The sequence below is a fragment of the Budorcas taxicolor genome, chromosome 8 (assembly GCF_023091745.1).
Source record: "Budorcas taxicolor isolate Tak-1 chromosome 8, Takin1.1, whole genome shotgun sequence".
NCBI lineage: Eukaryota > Metazoa > Chordata > Mammalia > Artiodactyla > Bovidae > Budorcas > Budorcas taxicolor.
This window is the reverse complement of record NC_068917.1, coordinates 12,715,078-12,736,721: the sequence shown is the minus strand read 5'-3', so window position 1 is coordinate 12,736,721 and position 21,644 is coordinate 12,715,078. Positions and strand designations below refer to the sequence as shown.

At 37.2% G+C, this 21,644-nt stretch overlaps 1 protein-coding gene across 6 annotated transcripts in view; it reads left to right on the top strand.

Moving 5' to 3' along the window:
- The window catches only part of HMBOX1 (homeobox containing 1), a 192,257-nt gene that overhangs the window by 133,842 nt on the left and 36,771 nt on the right, over positions 1-21,644 (top strand). For all 6 annotated transcript variants that reach the window (XM_052644756.1, XM_052644754.1, XM_052644755.1 and 3 more), the window contains exon 6: positions 5,607-5,760. In XM_052644756.1, coding sequence (XP_052500716.1) covers positions 5,607-5,760 — 154 coding nt within the window. The remainder of the gene's footprint in view (positions 1-5,606; positions 5,761-21,644) is intronic.

Genomic DNA, 21,644 nt, shown 5'->3' with positions numbered 1-21,644 from the left:
TATATTCTGAGAAAAAATGAAAAATTAAGGAAAATCACACAGTGAAAAAGTGCCCCTTTTCCCCCCTCTAAATTTAAGCATTTAGAAAAACAACCAAAAAAAAATATTTGTACATTCTGTGCCTTTATTCCTGGGCTCAGAGCATTTCTCTCTGTATACCTTATTGAAGTTCTTTCTTTTTAACCTCTTCACTCTGGATCCATTTGAATAGTTGTTTTTCTTTTTTTTTTTTTAATTTTTGTAAGTCTCTGTTTTAGTGGACTCAGCAAGAAAAATAATAGAGTGGATATTTATTTTTTACTGATAATCCTACAGATATAGTGTAGTTCTCTGATAAACAGACCAATCATCAGAATTTCCCAGCAAAACCCAACCCCTGCCAAGACATATGAATAAAATAGGCTGATGGAAGCTGATCAAATACATTTTATCTTGTTTCTTACGAAAACATTTACAAGAAAATGCTTATTTTTAAAGCAGTGAGTATGAAATTTAGCATGGTTGACATCAAAAGCCCCTTTATTTAATTGAATTAAGCTCAGCAGTCCTTTTGCTTGTCTAATTTAAACATTAGTACCGCAGACAGGGCTTGATGAGTTCTTCTTGGCTCATGGCTGTGATTCTGCATATTTCTAAATTAAACAGTTAAATAAAGTTTGCCAAGAGGTTTATGCAGCAAGCACATGAAGTAAATTTGGAGATCAGAGGTAACGCCTCCTCCCTTCGCTGTTGCAGAGTTTCAGAGCCTCAGGGAGATCATGTGTGTGACAGTGGGGAAGATGAAGAATTACTTACAGAGAAGCTAATATCTGTGAATGGAGTAGTGCTAATGTGCTTGTAATCATTGTTTTATTAGCTGATTGGCAAAGGCTCACCCAAAGTAATCCTGAGAAGCAAGAAAATAATTATATATGCAAAGACAACAGTTACCAAAATGTTAAAAATCTTATCAGCAGTTTAGGAAGAATTGTTTCTGTTTTTTTGTTTTCTCTCTCTCTTGGGTTTAGATTTGCTAGATAAATCTGCAGAATTTTGTCTTGCAAATTTTGCATATGTTTTGAGGGAAAATGCAAAATTAAGGAAAATCATACAATGAAAAAGTACCTTTCTTCCCCTCTAAATGTAAGCATTAAAAAAAAAAACTGTAAGTGTCAGTCTTTGTATCAGGGATGATATATGCATTTTCTTAACAAAATTTTGTCGTAATGGGGGCCCAGATATAATGTGGAGAAAGTTTCCGAAGAGAGCACAGGTAGCACACTTCCTATAGGGAAAAAATAGCGGCTTCCTGAGCCAACACAGAGTGCCTGTGTCTTACTTCTTGTGTACATTGTTCCTGCATCCCACTATCTTTGTATTTGTCTCTCAAAGTCAATAATTTTGAACCCTTTCTTGGGTTATTCATTGCTCTCCATCCATTTCAATCAAAGCAAGAGGAACAGGTTTCTAGGTCGTATTTGTGTTTATTGTAATATTTCCAGCATGCTTCCTGTGCTGTTTTAAAATACTACACTGACAGAGGAAAAGGAGCAAGAAGAAAGCCTCAAGAGTAACGGAATAGTATTATGTTTCAAATCAAGTTTGTTTATAAGTTTGAAATCATTCAGTTTCTACCTTCTGTCCATAAATATCCTTGAATTCTTTTAATGTAACCAGGCCACTGCTTACTTCACTCTCTTCTCTTCCTCCTTCCCTCTCTCCCCCTTCCTTTTCTTTCCTGACCAATTTTATTTCATCTAAGTTTCCTTTTTCTAGAAAACCTGGACAATATAGAATATTATGAAGAAGCATAGTTACATTACCAATCAACCTTAATATCAGGAAAGAACGATTATTGTCACTTTGCTTATTCCTTCCATCTCATGATTTGGTTAAGATTCTTTGTTTTCTTTGTGCCCATTTATCACTCTAAGAAGGCATGCCACAGTTACAGATATGGCCTACTAGTTGCAACTCACTGACCTATTTCTTGTCCTCCACCCACTGAAGCCCTGAAGTTCTGTATCCTTTTACCAGAGCAGACCTTGGATGGGGTCCTGCTGCCTCAGCCAGATCATTTCTACTTCTGTCTTAATCAGCCGTAGTAACAAGTTTGGCTCTGTTTTGGACTGTAGAATCGAGGCTGTAGAATAAAGTTTGTATATTCTAACTTAGACTCCAGAGCCCTCATTATACTGTAAATCCTGCTTACATTCAGAAGAATACCAAAACAAGGATTCTGAAACTCTCTAGCCCCATAATTCCCTTTTTACACGTAAACTTTGTTAATTTTGAGTTGGGCCCGGACCTAATTGCTAAGTTATTTTGGCAGAACAGAGGCCTCTTTCTTGAGCTATCTAAAGAGAGGTTTCAGTTTAGAGTTCATAGTGTGTGGGCCAGGAATTTTTTAAATCAGGGATCAGCAAACTCTCCGTGTAAAGGGCAGATAGTAAATATTTTAGGCTTTGCAAGCGGTGTGGTCTCTGTCACAGCTATTCAGTTCTGCCATTAGAGTACCAAAAAAAGAGGCAATATGTAAATGACGAATTGTGAATGTGTGCCAGTAAAACTTTTATTTAAACTATGGCAAAAGGCCAGACTGTGCCACACCTTTTAAGCTATCAGTCTGTAATATCTTCTGTAGGTGACATATTTGCCCATTTGAGGAAGAAGTCAAATATTTACATCACACGCAACAGGCGATCATGTGTATACTAAGAGTGCAAACAAAAGTGAAAACTAAAACCTGCTCTGAGTAATACAAGATGCACTGACCATAAAGGGACAGGTGAGCAGATCTGACTATACAAAGATTAAGATCACAGAGCACACCATCAACAAAAAGTCTAAAGACTAACTGGAAAAAAACAGTTGCAGTCTATATGACTAGCAATTGGTGTGTTATCTATACGCCAGTGAGAGGAATAACGTGAAAGAAGGACAAAAGATAAAAGTTCACAAGAGACGATACATTAAATAATTGTCAGAAAATAGGAATAGATGCTCATTCTTACTAATAGTGAAATCTTTTTATTAGAATTTTTTGCCTGCCAAATTTATTAATGTGAATGATTAGTAACACAATACTCAATGTGTTGGAGAAAATTGGGGATGGTTGTGATGTCTTCTATTCTATCTTATTATGTAACAAATTACCCCACAGTTTAGCAGCTGAAAACATCAAGCATCGATTATCTCACAATTTCTGTGGATTGGGAATTCAGGAGTTGCTTATGAGGTTGTAGTCAAGCTGTTAGCACAGACAATCCTCACGGACAGTCTACTTCTAAGGTCACTCCTGTGAGTCCCTGCAGGCTCCAGTTCCTTACAGCCTGTTGGCTAGAGATGCCAGGTCCTCCACATGGACCTCACCATTGGCTTCCTGAGTATTCTTTCTACATGGCCACTAGTTTCCCCCTGAGCAAGTGATCTGAGAGCCAGAACAACAACACAGACACCACAATGTATTCGGTAGTCTAGTCCCCAAAAAGTGGGATGCCATCACTTCATGACATGTTGTTGGTCGCATAAACTAATCTTGGTACGACAAGGTCAATGCAAGGATGTGGGATTCCTCAGGAGCCACCTTGGAAGCTGGTTACCACACAACTGTATTGGGACTGTATGTCTGGAGCCTTCTGTCTGTCAGCTGTCCTCTCTGCATAGCTTCTGCTGCAGCTAGGGTGTCCAAATTGGCTTTTTTCCTCAAATGTCTGGTGCCTGGGTGGATTTCACAGGAGCAGCTGGGAGCAGACTCGGCCTCTTTCACTCCATATGGCTGGCTTTGGCTTCCTTAAAACAGCATGGTCTCAGGTTAGTCATAGTTCTTATATGGCAGCCCACTTCCCCAAGAACCAGCATTCCAGGAAGTCTAGTCAGAAATTGCAAAGCTTCTTACGACCTGCACTGTGTAGTTGTTCAGTCGTGTCCAACTGTCTGCAGCCTCATGGACTGTAGCCACCAGGCTCCTCTGTCCACGGAAGATACTGGAGTCCCAGGCAAGATACTGGAGTAGATTGCCGTTTCCTCCTCCAGGGGGTCTTCCCTACCTAGGGATCAAACCCGCTGTCTTTTGCATCTTCTTCATTGGTAGAAGGGTTCTTTACCACTGGCCCCACCTGGGAAGCCCTTGTGACCTAGCCTCAAGCTGTCTCCATTTTCTGTTGTCACAGCGTGTCACAGGGCCTACCCAGATTCAAAGGCATGATTACCAGGAGGTGTGACCAACTGTGAAGGGCCATACTTGGAACCTATGCAAGGAATTTGTGTTTAGGATAGATGATACTGTCTTATTCTAAAGTGGGAGCAGTGAAGGTCATGTAAATTGGTCTGATTCTGGATATATTTTGAAGATAAAACTGATAGGATTTGCCTGTGGATTAATTAGATATATATTATAGTAGGTAGGGTGAAAACAGCAGAGTCAAAGGTGAATCTGAGATTTTTGAGCTGAGCAGTTTGAAGAATAGGGACACCATTTTCTTGGACAGAAAGATGGCAGGGCAGCAGGTTTGGAGAGGAAATGAGGATTGGTTAAAATATTGGACATCTGTATGAGACAGTGCATGTAATGATGTAGCCATTAAGGGGATATCAACAAATCTGTGTGTAGTACAAGAGAAACACTATCCATGATATTAATTGCAGGGTATAATAAGTAAAGTATAATTCCAGTTATGGAGAAAGAATTACATTCATGCATGCATTATTGCAGTTCAGGTTGAGAAAAGACTAGTCTGAATTAATAAAATATCTCAATTGTACATTTTTTCCATTGGTTTTATTACATTCAAGAGGTGAGAAATAGTATAGAATTAACAGGTAGAATTATGGAGATCTGATTTAATTAATAGACTGAAACCATCAAATATATCTTTCTGTTGCTATATTTGGCTTTTTTAAAAAAACGTTTGCAACAGTTGTGTGTGTTAGTCACTCAGTCATGTCTGACTCTTTGTGACCCCCTTGGGCTGTAGGCAAGAATACTGAAGTGGGTTGCCATTTCCTTCTACAGGGGAATCTCCCCAACCCAGGGACTGAACGCAGGTCTCCCACATTGCAGGCAGACTCTTCACTGACCGAGCCACCAGGGAGCAACAGTTAGGATTACCTTAAATTCATCTCCTACCTGCATACTTCGATTAAAGGGCTCCATTTTCTCAGCAACCCGAAGACTTTCAAATGGTAATAAGAGGATCTGAACATGTAGGGTATATTGTTCAGAAAGATTAAAACTGTCAAGTAGGAATCTCAAGAAAATTTTTTCGGAAGATTCTTTGACTAAGTTGTCACTGGGCCAAAAACCGTATATCCTTTTTCCCCTGAAGAGATAGATTTTGAGCTTTGTTGACATAAACAAAAATAAAAGACAAATGACTAGCTGAAAAAAAAAAAGACACTTAAAATAATTAATGATGGTTTTTTTTTTTTTTTCCTAAGGAAGAGTTTTTATCTCCTGAGATTTTTATTTTGGTCAAATAATTTTTAAAAATACAACTATCAAATGTATAGGGCCTGCAAGTTCCAGTGAAGGGGCAAAAGTCAGTTGTTGATTTCTTGATATATTTGTCATGCTGGTTTTAGTAAATTACAAGATATTTACAAAAAAGTATCTTGTTTATTTTCAGGGGCTACGCTAAGTATGAGACCAGCACCCATTCCAATAGAGGACCCGGAGTGGAGACAAACGCCTCCCCCAGTCTCAGCCACGTCTGGCACCTTCCGACTACGGCGAGGCAGTCGATTTACCTGGAGAAAGGAGTGTCTGGCTGTCATGGAAAGGTACCTGTCTCCTTTGCCTAGGAGCAGTCTCCCAAAGTGGGGAAAGAGAAACTTGGGATAGATGTGGACCCTTCATTTCAAACAAGTAATTTGAGATCTAGATTCTCTCAAATTATTTTGAGGTAGAATAAGTGCTATATAATTGAAATACTATTAATCTTACCGTTAAGAATTCATAAAACTGTAGTTAGCATTTCTCAATGTAATTTGTGTCCTCAGTGATTTAAGAAACTTTGAAATAATTTTTTTGAGTTTAGATCTTTGTATTATACTGTAGAAAAACTCACTGAAGTCTTATTTTCATAAAAAATATTGAATAACTGTGTAGGAGGCCACTGAGACCTAACTTTTTTTGATAAGCAGTACAGCCTAAATGAGCTTCATCCCAAAGGCTAGAAGTACATGTTTTTGACTTTGATTTCATGTCCTCTGACTCTAGCACCAGTTCCTGATCCATAGTAGGTACTCAGTACTTTGTAAACTTTAATTTGACCTTAGCTTTAGTCTTCTCATTTGAAATTATGTAAGTTAATTAAATGTGGTTATGAAATGTTCTTTGGCACTAACCCGAAGAATTGATGCTTTTGAGCTGTGGTATTGGAAAAGACTCTTGAGAGTCCCTTGGACTGCAAGGAGATCCAACCAGTCCATCCTAAAGGGGATCAGTCCTGAATATTCATTGGGAGGACTGATGCTGAAGCTGAAACTCCAATACTTTGGCCACCTGATGAGAGTAACTGCCTCATTGGAAAAGACCCTGATGCTGGGAAAGATGGAAGGCGGGAGGAGGACGACAGCAGAGGATGAGGTGATTGGGTGGCGTCATCGACTCAGTGGACGGGAGTCTGAGAGTAGACTCCGGGAGCGGGTGATGGACAGGGAGGCCGGGCGGGCTGCAGTCCACGGGTCTCAGAGAGCCAGACACTGAGTGACAGAACTGAACCGATGAAATGTTCAGCATATTTAAGGTGGATCCTATAGTATAATTATCCTTTTCATCTCCTACCTGTAAGTAATGTTTATGGAATCTTGGTTTGATGGACAGTTTTTCTGATCTATAACAATCTTTATAGGCTTGACTGGTTAAAGTGAAAGAGTGAGACTTTATTGTACTAAAGACATGACATTTACAATCTCCTCTGTTTTTCTCATTTAGAAATTTTGATCCTTCTAAAAAATTCCTTCAGAATTTATCACAGAACAGACATGCATTTAAATAATATCTAACTTGAATTATTTCCAATATTTTACATTTTCTTCTTGATAGCAAAATAGCTCTTGTATTAGTTTCTATTTGATACAAGTACTGATTGTTTTATTGATTGAGAGTTCAATTTTTTCATCAAGATGTTGCAGAAAGGTAGACTCCTTCCAGAGCCCGTAAGTGGGCTCTTATCTAATATTTGGAAACGAATTGTCTAAGGAAATACATGTGCTGACAAAGCAGGAGACTTTATTGGGAAGGGGCACCCAGGTGGAGAGCAGGAGGGTAAGGGAACCCAGGAGAACTGCTCTGCCACATGGCTCATGGTCTCAGGTTTTATGGTGATGAGGTTAGTGTCCGGACTGTCTCTGGCCAGTCACTCTGACTCAGGTTCATTCCTGATGGTGCATGCATTGCTCAGTCAAGATGGATTCCAGGGAGGAGGATTCTGGGAGGTTGGTAGGACATATCGACTGGTGTTTTCTCTCTCCTTTTGACCTTTCCTGAGTTCTTCCGGTTCATGATAGCTTGTTAGTTCCACCTTACCAGGACCTCCTGTTGGTAAGATAGTTCATCCAAGTGGCTGCTATCTTGCCTGGCCGGAGTGGGCAGTTTCAGTCAGTTGTCCCCTTAACAAAGATACCAGTATCCATTTATCACATAATGTCAGTTTGAGGAAGGATTAATTAAAAATTGCTAACATTAATAATAATGGGTGATATTGCTAATACATTTTCAGAACTGAACCTTGAAAGCTTTGCGATTTGTGTTTTCCCAAGGCGACAAGAACTGGCCACAAAATCACTGATTAAATTTCACCTAAAAAGACATTGAGCAATTATCCTATGTGAGGCTCCTGTTTAATCTTAGTTTTCACTTTTCAACCTCAATTTTAATTAGTGTGTCTTTAATCCAGGAAGTAGCTATCTTTGGTTTATCTCACCTGACACAGTCAGTCAGAAAGTATGATGTAGTTTGTTCCAGTAGTTTCAGAAATGCCAGGAGCCTTTGAAAGTTTCCAATAGCAGTAGTGCAGAAGGTCACAGCATGATTTTCTTTCTGTGAAAATGGAGCTTTTAATTTTCTAACACAGAATATAAAATTCCCTAGCCTTAGAGCAATTCTTGATTTTTTTTCCTAGACCAAATGGATGAATAAATACACATGCACAGACTATAAAGCCAGCAAAGTACCAGCCTTACTCAAATATTATTAGTGCAAGTCAAAAAATATTTCATTCTTCACCTCATACACTAAGATAAATTTCAAATAATTCAAAAAAGTGAATCTATATAAATAATAGAAGAAAACATGAATGATTCATCCATATCCTAGAAATGGTGAACTCTTTAAGATTCAAAATCCAAAAGCAATATGATTACATAACTTACAAGAAAAATTGAGAGCAGAGAAAAACCATGAACAAAGTAAAATCTGGATAAAAGACTTGCTGCTTATTATTGTCCCTAAAGTATAAAGAACTTTTAAAAGAGAGAGAATACCAACAACTCTATAGAAAAATGAACTAGAGATATCAGCAGAAAAACAAATACAACTGGCTCTTACACTTTATGAAAAGATGTTTAACTCATTAAGAGAAATTAAAATTACACTGATATTAATAACTACCATTATTCTCCTATCACATTGGCAAAAATCCAACAGTTCCACAGTGTTTTCTGTTCTTTGAGCTGCAGAGAAATGGGCACTCTCATGCATTGCCTGTGGGAATGCAAAATGAAACTTCTATGGAGAGGAATTTGCCAGTATTAGGGAAAATTACCCATGGGTTTGCTCTTTAACTCAGCACTCCCACTTATAAAAGATTATCCCAAAGGTAAACTTCTAGAAAATTATCCCAAAGATATATGTTGGAATAATATCAAAATACTGAATTCAACCAATATGTCTATTGGTGCACTGGGTGAATAAATTATATGGTACATCCATATGTTGGCTATCCGGGCTTACATAATGAAGTGCTATGCAGCTGAAAAAAGGAGGGAATTTTTCTTTTCATAGAATGAAACCCGTAGTGTGTCCATCTGTGAAAGTGAAAGTGAAGTTGCTCCATCGTGTCCGAATCTTCTAGACCCCATGGACTGTAGCCTATCAGGCTCCTCCGTTCATGGGATTTTCCAGGCAAGAGTGCTGGAGTGGATTGCTATTTCCTTCTCCAGGGGATCTTCCCGACCCAGGAATCGAACCAGGGTCTCCCGCATTGCGGGTAGACGCTTTACCGTCTGAGCCATCAGGAAAGCCCTGTGTCCATCCGTACTACTGCTATTAAGTATTTGAAAGGGTTTTTTTGCATTTTTACAGTTATTGGAATGGATACTTCTCTATATGATAATGATATTCAGGATATAATGTTTTTGTAAAAAGGCAATATCAAATGTATATACTATGCTATCACTTACATATTTGCTTACAATTTGTTTATGTATTCGCTTATGTTTTTAATGAAAGAATAAACCATGAAATAGATAAAATGATTTCCAATAGGAGAAAACAGATTAGATGGAATAAGGATAGAAGCTAGATTTCTCTGAATATACCTTGTGTTGACATTGTAACCATTTAAGTATTTTTATAAAATAAGATTAAATTGAAATGAGGGGGAAAGGTGATCCCTGAAAAAAAATAACTAATGAAACCAACAGACCTACTGTGTGTATAAATTGATGACTTAGACACTCAGGATATTTATCAAATAACTATACTGCACAATTTTGACTATGCTTCCTAGGTGGGATACAGCTTATAAATAAAAAGAACTGCAAAAATGTCACTGTTTTTACTAATTTTGGTAATGTTAGTATTGTTATTCAGATAATCTATTTAGATACAGATGTTGATATACAAAAAAACAAGTAATCATTAATGTTATCAGGAACCAAAATTTTCATTGTAAGAGAGATTCAAACATTAAATCAAAAGAATTGGGTAGAAGACTGTATTCTCTGTATGTATGTGGATAAAAATAGCCATTTATCTAAAATTTTTTATTTAAAAAACAAACAGCCTTGTTGAAATATGATTGAGCTATTTAAAGTGCACAATTCAGTGCTTTTTAGTACATTTACAGTTAGGTAACCATCAATCACCATAATCAATTTTAGAACGTTCTCTTTATCCCCCCAAAAACCCTGTACCAAACAGCTGTCACTCCTTCTCCCCCTCCCAGGCCCTTCCAAATCTATGTAACCATTAGTCTTCTCTCTCTGTATATAGATTTGCCTGTTCTGGACATTTCCCATGAATGGAATCATATGTGTGGCCTGTGTGACTCACTTCTTTCACTTAATGTAGTGTCTTCAGTGTCAGTATTTCATTCCTTTTTATTGCCAACTGATACCCCGAAGTATATGTGCTGTTGTTGTTTCAGTCACCAAGTTGTGTCCAAGTGGACTGCAGCACGCCAGGCTTCCCTGTCCCTCACCACATCCCGGAGCTTGCCCAAGTTCATGTCCATTGAATCAGTGATGCCATCCAACCGTCTTGTCCTCTGTCTATACCATATTTTATTTATTCATTTATCAGTTAATGGACATTTGGGGTGTTTCCACTTTTTAACTATTTTGAATAATGCTGCCTTGAACATAACTTGTGTACTAGCAGGATTGCTGGTTAAATGGTAACTCTGTTCTCACCATTTTGGGGAACTGCCATATTGTTTTCCTAAAACAGAGTCACCATTTTACATTTCACCCAGCACCGTATGACGGTTCCAGTTTCTTGTCAACACTTACTATCTGTCTGTTTGGTTATAGTCCTCCTAGTGTGGGTGAGGTAGAATCTCATTGTGGTTTTGATTTGTGTTTCCTTAGCTAATGATGTTGAGCATATTTTCATATGCTTATTGGCTATTTGCGTATTTTTGGAGAAATGTCTGTTTAGATCCTTGGCACATTTTTGAAAAATTTAATTTGTTTTGGCTGTGCCTGGTCTTAGTTGAGGCATGCAGAACCTTGAGTTGCGGCCTGCAGGATCTTAGTTCCCTGACCAGGAATCAAACCTGTGCCTCCTGCAGTGGAAGTACGAGTCTTAACCACTGAACTGCCAGGAAAGTCCTTGTGTCATCTTTTTATATCGAATTGTAAGATTTCTTTATGTATTCTACATACAAGTCCCTTATCAAATATATGGTTTGCAAATATTTTCTCCCAGTCTGTGGGTGGTCCTTTCACATACTAGCTATAATGACCTTTGACGCATGCAAGTTTTTAGTTTTTTTATGAACTGCAGTTTATTTTTTTGTATGCATTGTCTTATCTAGGAAGACTGTACTAAATTAAAATCTCCAAGATTTATTCCTGTGTTTTTTCCAAGAGTTTTATACCTTTAAGACCTATATTTGCCTTTGATCCATTTTGAGTTACTTTTTGTGTATGATGTGAAGTAGGGACTCAGCATCATTCTTCCACATGTGAGCCATCCAGCACTGTTGAAAAAACTTTTCTTTTTCCACTGATAGTCTTGGCATGCTCTCATGTCAGATCAATTGACTGTATATGTGAGTGTGTTTCTGGACTCTCAGTTCTATTCCATTGATCTATGTATGTCTAGTCTTACAACCTATTTGTAACTCTTGTATTATAGTATTGATAAATTTTGCTTTCTTCTTCTACAAAATTATTTTAGCTATTCTGGGTCCCTTGCATTTCCATATGAATTTTAGGATCACCTTGTCAGTTTTTAATAAGAAGCCAGCTGTAATTTTGATTGGAAAATCCTGTAATCTTCAGTTTGAATTATAAATGGACAGGGAGGCCTGGCGTGCTGCGATTTATGGGATCACAAAGAGTCGGACATGACTGAGCGACTAAACTGAAGAATTAGTTAGGTTTTCTCTTGAGAAAAAAAGTGGGAAGGGGGTATGTTACTTTTCATCTGTACCTACTCAAAAGGCCGGTAGACAGCGATCAACCTAGTAGAAATTAAGCATGCCTGGGGCCCAGTTGTGGTTTAAATACCATTAGCACTAGGAGAAATGTCTGATTCCAAGCCTGGGGCAGGAAATATAGTGATGAGACTGGACATTGTGTTAAAACAAGAAGGCTACTGCACATAAGTGAGTGATATCAAAAGAACTCAGGGGCTAACTTGAAGAGACTCCCATTGTCCAAAGAAAGGGATGGTTTGAACACTAGTAATAATAACAGTTGTAATATTGAAGCTCATCAAACTGATTAAAAATCTGTTGGTAATAATGATACTAAAAAAATTACTCATCGCACCTAGAGAATTAGCGACCCAACTAAATATTTGAAGGCATGGAGAATATAACCTGCTCTGCACATATGAACTTTGATTTAAAAGTTTTTCCCTGAGGAAGGATTCCAGCTAATAAATGAAAAAGGAATGATTAGAGTTTCATTATTTTGTAAACTCTGAAAGAAATATGACGGTGATCATTGATAGCTGCTAACATCCCATAGAAATAGATAACCTCTTAGAGGATATTAACACCACCACCTATGGAGTATTCTAACAAAATTTAAACTGAATCAAATCACATCTCTAGATCCAGCTGCAAGTTTTTAGGAAATAGGAAACTAAGTTTTCTGTTAATCAACACCATGGAGGTTCAAGTCAACCAGATTCTTGACGTGAGAGACCCTAAGCATAATAACTCAGTTTCTTCAAGTGTTTAAAAGAAAAACAACTTCAGCCAGGTGAGGAAATTTGAACCCTGACTGGATAAATGGTGATTCTTGTTTCAGTTATGATAATGGCTGCTTATATATAAATGGTGATGGGTTTATAAAAAATTAGGGTTCTTGTCTTTTTAGAAACACTTACTGAAATGTACGGAATTCTCCAAACAATACTGGAGTAGTTTAAAAGATTATTATAATATATCATATAATAATAATATGATAAAATGATATCTGGGATTTACCTCAGAATAATGCAAAGCATAAAGATAGGGGCAAGGGTGTGTGCAAAACAGGTGTGGTGTCAGTAAGTTACTGATTCTTACAGTTGGGTGATGTTTAACTGGGGGTTCATGGTTCTCTATACTTTTGTAGATATATGCGTGTTAAAGGACAATCTAAATTTTGGGTCAAATCACATGGAACTAGGAGAGATGTAAAGCCTTCATATATCACAAAAACTCATCTATACAGTGTTACCTAATAGTAACATTTACTTGATAAATATTTGCTTGTCAATGCAGTGACAGCAGTACAGTGGTGAACATTGTAAACTTGTTCCTAGAGAGTCAGGTTGGAGAGACAGAAGTTAATGAATTAATCATACAAATCAAGGTAAAATTGCAATTGTAATACACGTATGAAGGAAAGGGACATTGTGCTTCAAGATCTTATAATGGGGGATGGGTAATTTAGGGCTTCCCTGGTGGCTCAGGTGGTAAAGAATCTGCCTGCAATTCAGGAAACCTAGGTTTGAATCCTGGGCCAGGAAGATACCCTGGAGAAGGGAATGGCAAACTACTCCAGTATTGTTTGGAGAATTCCGTGAACAGAGGAGCTTGGCCTGGTGGCCTACGGTCCACAGGTTGGCCAAGAGATGGACATAATTTAATTAGGTCGAAAGGAAGTGGGGGCCTTCCCTGATAGCTCACTTGGTAAAGCATCTGTTTGTAGTGCAGGAGACCCTGGTTCGAATCCTGAGTTGGGAAGATCTGGTGCAGAAGTGACAGGCTATCCACTCCAGTATTCTTGGGCTTCCCTTGTGGCTCAGTTGGTAAAGAATTTGCCTGCAATGCGGGAGACCTGGGTTCGATCCCTGGGCTGGGAAGAGCCCCTGGTGAAGGGAAAGGCTACCCACTCCAGTATTCTGGCCTGGAGAATTCCATAGACTCTGAAGTCCATGGGGGTCACAAAGAGTCAGACATGACTGAGCAACTTTTACTATCACTTTCAAAGGAAGGGGGAAAATATTGCAGATAGAAAAGAGAACTATATTCATGTAGAACTGTGCTCTCTGATGGTGGCCAGCTGTGGCTATTTAGATTTAAATCATATAAACTTTTAAAAGTTTAAAATTCAGTTCCTTAGTCACACTAGCCACATTTCAAGCACCCCATAGTCAAATATGGTTACTGACTATAGTTTTAGACAGCACAGATATGTAACATTTCTATCATCACATAAAAGTTTGATGGGCAGCTCTAACACAGACCAACTGTATCTCATCTCCAACAGAAAAATAATGGTTAATATTTGACCAATAATGATTTGTTTTTATTTTTCTCTTTACTCAAAATCTTAAGGAATATCCGAATATAAATTAAAACCCAAACATTAAAATATTTCAGAAAAGTTTCTGTGTGACCATGATAAAAACATAAATATTTCACTAATTCACATATAAAATTACTATGCTTTTGCATCCTTTTCCACATCTGGCCCTGCTTTTCAAGGTACAAAATTGAATAATTCATCACTTATAATGATGAGTCTTCTCTCTAATTAGCATTCATTCATTCATTCACCTTTTCATTAAACGTGTATTTTTTAACACTCCGTTTGGTCTCCTGAGTTGCTTAATTGTAACAGTTGCTTTATATACCCAAACACACATACATACACACACAAATTCCATGCTGTTTATTTGTTAAAGAGACCAAGGTATTTTATCCTGTTGATTTTCCCACATTTTAGATTTGGACAGTTACATCCTCTTAGTGTCTCATTACATGATCCTGTATTTTCTGTAGACTGCTAGTTAGAGTCCTGCTTAGATTCTGGTTCAATTCTTTGGCATATAACTGGTGCTTTGTTCTTCCTATTACATCGTGTAAGGAGACACACAATATCTGCTTGTCCCCCATAATAAGTAGTTGTTGCTCAGTCATGTCCAACTGTTTGCAACCCCCTGAATTGCAGACACCAGGCTTCTCTGTCCTTCTCCATCTCCCGGAGCTTGCTCAAACTCACATCAATTGAGCTGGTGATGCCATCCAACCATCTCATCCTTTGTCGTCCCCTTCTCCTCCTGCCTTCAGTCTTTCCCAGCATCAGGGTCTTTTCTAATGAGTCAGCCCTTCACATCAGGTGGTCAAAGTATTGGAGCTTCAGCTTCAGCATCAGTCCTTCCAAGTGAATATTCAGGGTTGATTTCCTTTAGGATTGACTGGTTTGATCTTTCCTCTCATTAACTCTCTATTTTAACATCTATTTTTATTTATTTGTTTGACTGTACCAGGTCTTAGTTGCATCACAAGGGATCTAGCTCCCTGACCAGGAATTGAATCCAGGCCCCGAACATTGGGAGTGTAGAGTCTTAGTCATTGGACCACCAGGGAAGTCCCTTCTCATTCAATCTTTATTTGCCTAGAAATATATTTTCTCACACACTTGGAATGGAGAGATACAATCATCTAAATAATTACAGAACTAAGGAATGAATGCTGTCGTGAAAATGGTTGATTAAATTTATGGGGTCTTGAGACTCAGGCAAGCAGAGGAGAGAGTCAGGAAGACTTTACCAAAGTAGTGACATTTTGGCTGCATTTTGATGGGTGATGAATAGAAACTCACCAGTCCGAGAATCATAGAAAGGATAGTATGACGTTGGAGACTTTCTGTGGCCCAACATAGGGTTTTTCATCAGGAGCATCTCTACTTAGGACTTCATCATACTATGCGTTCTATAATTAAATAAGACCATGCTTAATTAAACTATAGCTTTGGTGTTCAGGCTTTATCAGAAAGGAGATGTACCTGATCAGATTGGTCTGTTTGATAATGTTAGTAGGAGTATGGAAGATGGGCAAGACATCAGCCAGCTCAGTATGTATTTGAACTTATACCACATACCTAGAGCCAAGGTAAAATGAATCTAAGTTGTAGTATCTGCCCTCAAAAATCTTGGTAATAATGGCTTTACATTTTACCGTAGGATTCTGCAGTGTATAATTATTGATCTTATTGATAATTATTTTGCATGATAAGTGAATTTATTTAATCTTCACAATTCTGTACTATGGAATTTTATTATTTATATATGTATATGCTTCAGAGGAAAAAAGTGACTAGCTTATATGTAAATGGGTTGAGGAGGGATATTTGGAGGCTGTTAGGGTAATCTATGCATCAGTGATGAGGGCCCAAATTAATAATATTAAAGAAAAAGGAAAGAAAGTAGATAGAAGACAGTAGATATCAGAAAAAAGATTGCAGGAAAAAATCAACCTAACCTAGTTACAGATTGAACACAGAGATAACAGAGCAGGAAGTATAAAATAATTTAGTAGTGGTGATGCTCAAAGAGCATTTATCTGGGAGATACCCTCTGCACCATTAGAAAATAGTTTGACTTTGGTCAAATCATTTAATGTCTCTTAACCCCCCTCACCATATTTATAAAAAGAAGAGTTAAGTACTGTGATAGATAGTCACACAAACTTACGGTTCAGTCCCATTTTCACTTATATTATTCTTTGGAAATTAGTTTTCTGTAAAATGAAGTTGGTTATTAGAGTCAAATGAGATAATATATGTAAAACACATAGTAGCATGCCTTTCTCATAAGCAGTATTGAACACATGTTCTCTTTCTACCTAAATTCCTTCCACTAAGAGCTCTGACTGTGAGATCACCTCGAGATCTCTGTATGAGCAGATTTCAGTGGCCCTAGACATGGAGATGCAGGGGTCATCAGTGGAGTAGATACAGATAGAGCCATAAGTCAGAGTGCACCGTTTATACATTCATCTCTTCTCTTTCTGTGTCTTCATTTATACTGTGTCTGCATTTTGAGAAGAGTTACGAAGAGCTAAATATGGCTGCAGAAAAACTAAAACCCTCCTGACTGATCTCATTTGAAATCCATGACCATGAACCTCAAGTGGATCTCTAATTCTGCCAGACAGTCGTACTGTACCTTCCTGGTTCATTCTTTCCCACTCTCCCAAACCATTATTTCACACTTTATTCTCTCTGCAGTCTCCCCATCCTGTCACACAATGATCTTTCTTCCCATTTAAATGAGGAAAGTGAAGGATTTAGAGGAGAATTTCACTAACTACCCTGCTGTTCATATGTATCACAGACAGACTGTTTTACTACTCCTTACCATCCCTGCAGCACTTCACTAATAGTCCTGAGCACATATCTTAGTGGTGCGTGCCTTACAGTAGATTTATATAGGTTTAAATAAAGATACTGATATAATTAATACACAGGCTTCCCTGATATAGACATAGATATATAGATAGATCACCTTTTTGTTGGCCTTTTTCCACTTCTCTGACATCATTGCATTGTCTGTACCACATATTTGACTTTTAAAATATCTAGTTCCAGAAATATTTGTCACAAAAGACAGTGTTGTATGATTCCATTTATATGAAATACTCAGAATAAGTAAAGATATACAGACAGAAAGTAAATATGTGGTTTCCCAGGGCAGGGGAGATTAGGGACATTGTGGGGGAGGATGAAGACTAAGGAAAGAGTGTTGGGTTTCCTTTTGGGGTGATGGAAATTTCTAAAACGATTGTGATAATGCTTGGACAACTCTGGATATACTAAAAGCTACTAAACTGTACAATTAAAATGGGTGAATTTTGGGGTATATAGCTTTTAAAAAAAAGTTATTTAGCACAGTACTGGGAATTTCACATATATTTAAGTCTCATAACAGTCCTGGTTTCTTCTTTTTCTACTGAGGCAACCAGGGCTTTTAAGAGGTTGAATACCTTCCCAGGGCCACAAAGCTAATAAGTGGCCTGGCCACATGTAGAACTTAGACAGTGCTTCCAATAGATTTGAGTTTTCCTTATTAACTAAGAGGAGTATATTTTTATTTGGGTGTACACTGATTGTTTTTAATATATGGACTTTACCTTTGATAATTTTGAAATCTGATGCTAGATTAACATGTGATGCAACCTTCCTTGCTTAGGAGCTTTATGGAGACTGTAAATAGGAAGAGATAAAACAAAAATGAAAAAATGATTGATAATTGTTGAAGCTGGGTAATAGGTACATGGGAGTTCATGGGAATATTATAATTGTGTAGTTTTGAAATTGTTGTAATCATAAAGAGTTTTGTTATTAAAAAATAACAAAAAAATAACACGGAGACTTGACTAAGATTTTGATGGACAAAATAGAATTAGATAATTGACTAATATTCTTTCAGTCATTTATTTATAGAGCGTCTCTTGTGTGCTAGCACTGAGCCAGGCTTACCTCAAGTGGTTTACATATTCATAAAGGGAAAGAGCATCATCTGTATCATATATCTGAAATCCCTACAGATACAAATAACATAATGTAAGACTCAAATGTGATTTTTATTCAGCAAACCTAACTGTCCCTTTGTTCGTCCATTCAACAGAGGTATGAGGCCGAGTGCTAGGGATGTAGCAGGTGGATATGTTTGAGGGTGAAGACACAGAGGATGGCGGATGGAGTAGACCTGAAGTGTCTTCAGCGTTTACTGTCAGAAGCTGTGACGGCCTTGCGGCCCAAAAGCAGAGCACGTGATGACTCTTTCCCTTTTAACCTTTCCACCTTTGGTACTGGGGATTCTTTCAGCTTTAGAAGCAGGTGTGTCTTCAGAGTGTTTGGATATTTGACTGAGACACAAAAGAATGATACCTGACTACTGTGCCTGTTCTGGTTCAAGGGAGAAAGGTGGAAGAAATCTTGAGTCTCCTTATATAGGTTTTTCAGCTCAGTTAACCAAGATAGAGCAGCAACAACTTGAAGAAAGCTTTGACTAGACACAGGAATAAGTAAGAGCACCCTGGGACATGTAGAAGCAATAGTACCCTCTTTGGAGCCATATATATGTTTATAGATTGCTTCTGCTGTTATTTTTCATCAAGAGTAGCCGAATGATGAGTCTGTACCTGGGTGTGTCCAAGAAAATGAAGGCAAAATGAATCTCTGTGTGTGTTTGTAATTAAGACTATTTCATGTGGTTTTTTTTTTTACAGAAACAGTACACCTATGATTTGTTTTTTGTTCCTTTTAGATTTTTTTCATGCTCATCTTCAGTGAGCTACTATAAAACAAAATTGTTACTTAAGCCCAGAACCCTCTGAAATTATAAGGAAAACATTTTTTGTTGTTGTAACCTTTATCAACCTCCAAAACAACTTCAGAAAATTAATCCAAGTTATTCTCCGCAACAGGCAAAGAATCAGTATTAAAAATTTCAGCTTAAGAGTGTCTCTTCCCCTCAAATTTAAGAATCTGAAAATCGTTTCTTCAGATAAAAGTTCCTCCTTAAGAACAAAAATAACTTCATAGCCACAATACTATAACATACCAAAATTAAGTCTTAGCTCTAAATTTGCTGTCACTTCTATTAAGCTGACATCTTATACAGTCTGAATGTGAAATCTGAAGCAGAGACCTGGGTCTAGTACACAAGTGCATTTTATATAAGTCTATTGTACATCCTGGGAGAATTAGCATAGGAGAGACAAATACGTTTGTAAAGTGTGTTTCTAGAATGTTACTTGAGGTTTCTGTAATTTAATTCTCTTGGTCTTTACAGCATTCTGGAATTCTTCCCAGGACAGTTTATTAGTACTTGGATTTTGGTTTCAGTCTGTTTCCTTTCTCCTTTTTACTTTTAATTTTTTCAGTGAGTACTTGGACTGTGAAGGTTAGGAAGACCAATAGTTCCAGAAACTAAGCTCTATATTTAACTGCAGACTGGGTGTGGCTCAAAAATTGCAATGCAAGCTTGCTAGTATTTTGCCAGTCATCAAAACCCCGACCTGCAGGGAACATTGCTTTTCCTAGTCTTCTGACTCTGAAATATGCTGAATTTTGATGATATATGGTGTGCACTTTTGTATGTGTAAATAAAATAAAGACAGGGTCACATAGGTTCAAACTTGAAGTGGTTCTGGAAGACTTGTTTCATCTGTGTTCTTTTATGGTAACCTCAAATGATATTAACCTGCCCTGTATTCATGGTACCACTTCCCATTATCCTTTTATTACTTTTAATTACCACTGTGCAATTTAAAAATTTGTTACACAGGAAGTCTTCTCCACTACATCCTTCATTCATGAAGCCACATTTTCTTTTAATGTTTTTATTTTGCTTGGCTTTATATAATTTAGTATTTCCTAATTACCATTATAAAATGGAGAAATAACTGCTTGTTCTCCTAGTGAAAATTTCCATCAATTAAAAAAACACTTTGTCTCTTGAGGAGAATCCTATTACTTTGTAAAAGGGAAAAATAATCAACTTTTCCTCTTTGGCAGTATCCTTTTGTATCCTTGTGTAGGGTAGCTTCCAGAATCATTTGGTGTCATTCATATTATACAGATATCCACAGAATAAGAGACGTGCTCATTTCAGTAAGATTATACCTAGCCAGAAAAAAATTTGGAGCAGAAGTACTTATAAGTGCTTTCCTAATATTGCTTTTCCGAGAGATTGAGACCCGTCCAGATGTTTCTTTAAATGACAACTCGTATCATGTGAACAATAAGGGGACTGTTTTGCCTTTGTTATACAAAAATATATAAATTGCATCTGCTGACAACTGATTTGGTTTAAGCAACATTTAAGAACCTTCTCATGATTTCATTGGCTTGTGTTTAGTCACCATTTGTGCAGAGAATCAAGAAAAGACCCTAAAGATCATCTAGTTCAAAGTTTGTTTTTTAAAACAAGAATTAAGAAGTTAATTAAATTAGCTAAACTCCAGAAGAAATGAGTTTCAGTTGTTTATTCTGAACCCATAACCATGTGAACCATAGAATCTTTTTGTTAAACTTTCCGTTCTTTCGCTTTTTTATTTTTGTTAGATAAACATTTATTGTCTGCTGTGTGCTAAGTCGTATGCTAAGAATTGAGATGCAGAGATGAATAAAACAAAAATCCTTATTGCATTTAACTTTCTTCTAGTCTGTGTTTCTTTATTCATCTCTCATTTCTCTTAGGCCCTCTTAATCTTCCTTTTTACCCTCCTAAATTCCTTTGGATATCTTTCTCAAGATACCTCACTTTCTGTTCTTTATCTTGCCAGAGTGTTTTCTTTCTTTTTTTTTCTCTTTTTTCTTCTCATACTTTCTTTTAAGTATGCTTCCTGCCCACCTTTTATTCTCAAAACTGCACTGCTGTATGATTCTGAATAATTTCTTGATATGTGTGGAGCCTTTGTTCTTACTAAGGCTCAGTGACTTTCGATAGGAAAATACTTCTCACACTAGAAGTAAATCTTTGAAAACTAGTTGCTTTGTATAACTACATGAATGAATAGACTAGCTTCAAAGAACAAAATCACCTCCATGATAACCAAGTTCTATGAGAAGACCAGTTATCTAGAATTTCATTTATACACACACAACCCCACACACATTATATATACACGCACATATATATAAAATCTCCACATAATTTATCTCAGTACCTTGTTTGGTGGTCAGCTTGTATTTCGGTCCCTTAGTATCTCTGTTTCTAGTAATGAAATAACTTAAGGTTATTACAACCTGAAAAGGCAAAGAAATCATTGTTCACCTACCTTTTATCAGTCAAGGTAATGAGAGAATTACTTCCTTCTTCCTTATAAAATGAAAAAACTAAAAACATTTCTCACTGCTTAGAAAAAGTTTACTTCTCCTATTTTCATTTCTCCAAGAGTAAAACTTCCTTCAGTATTTTATTACAATATTAGCAAAAAAATTTGCACCTCATTTTCATCTTTCTGCGCTGCGCGGACACC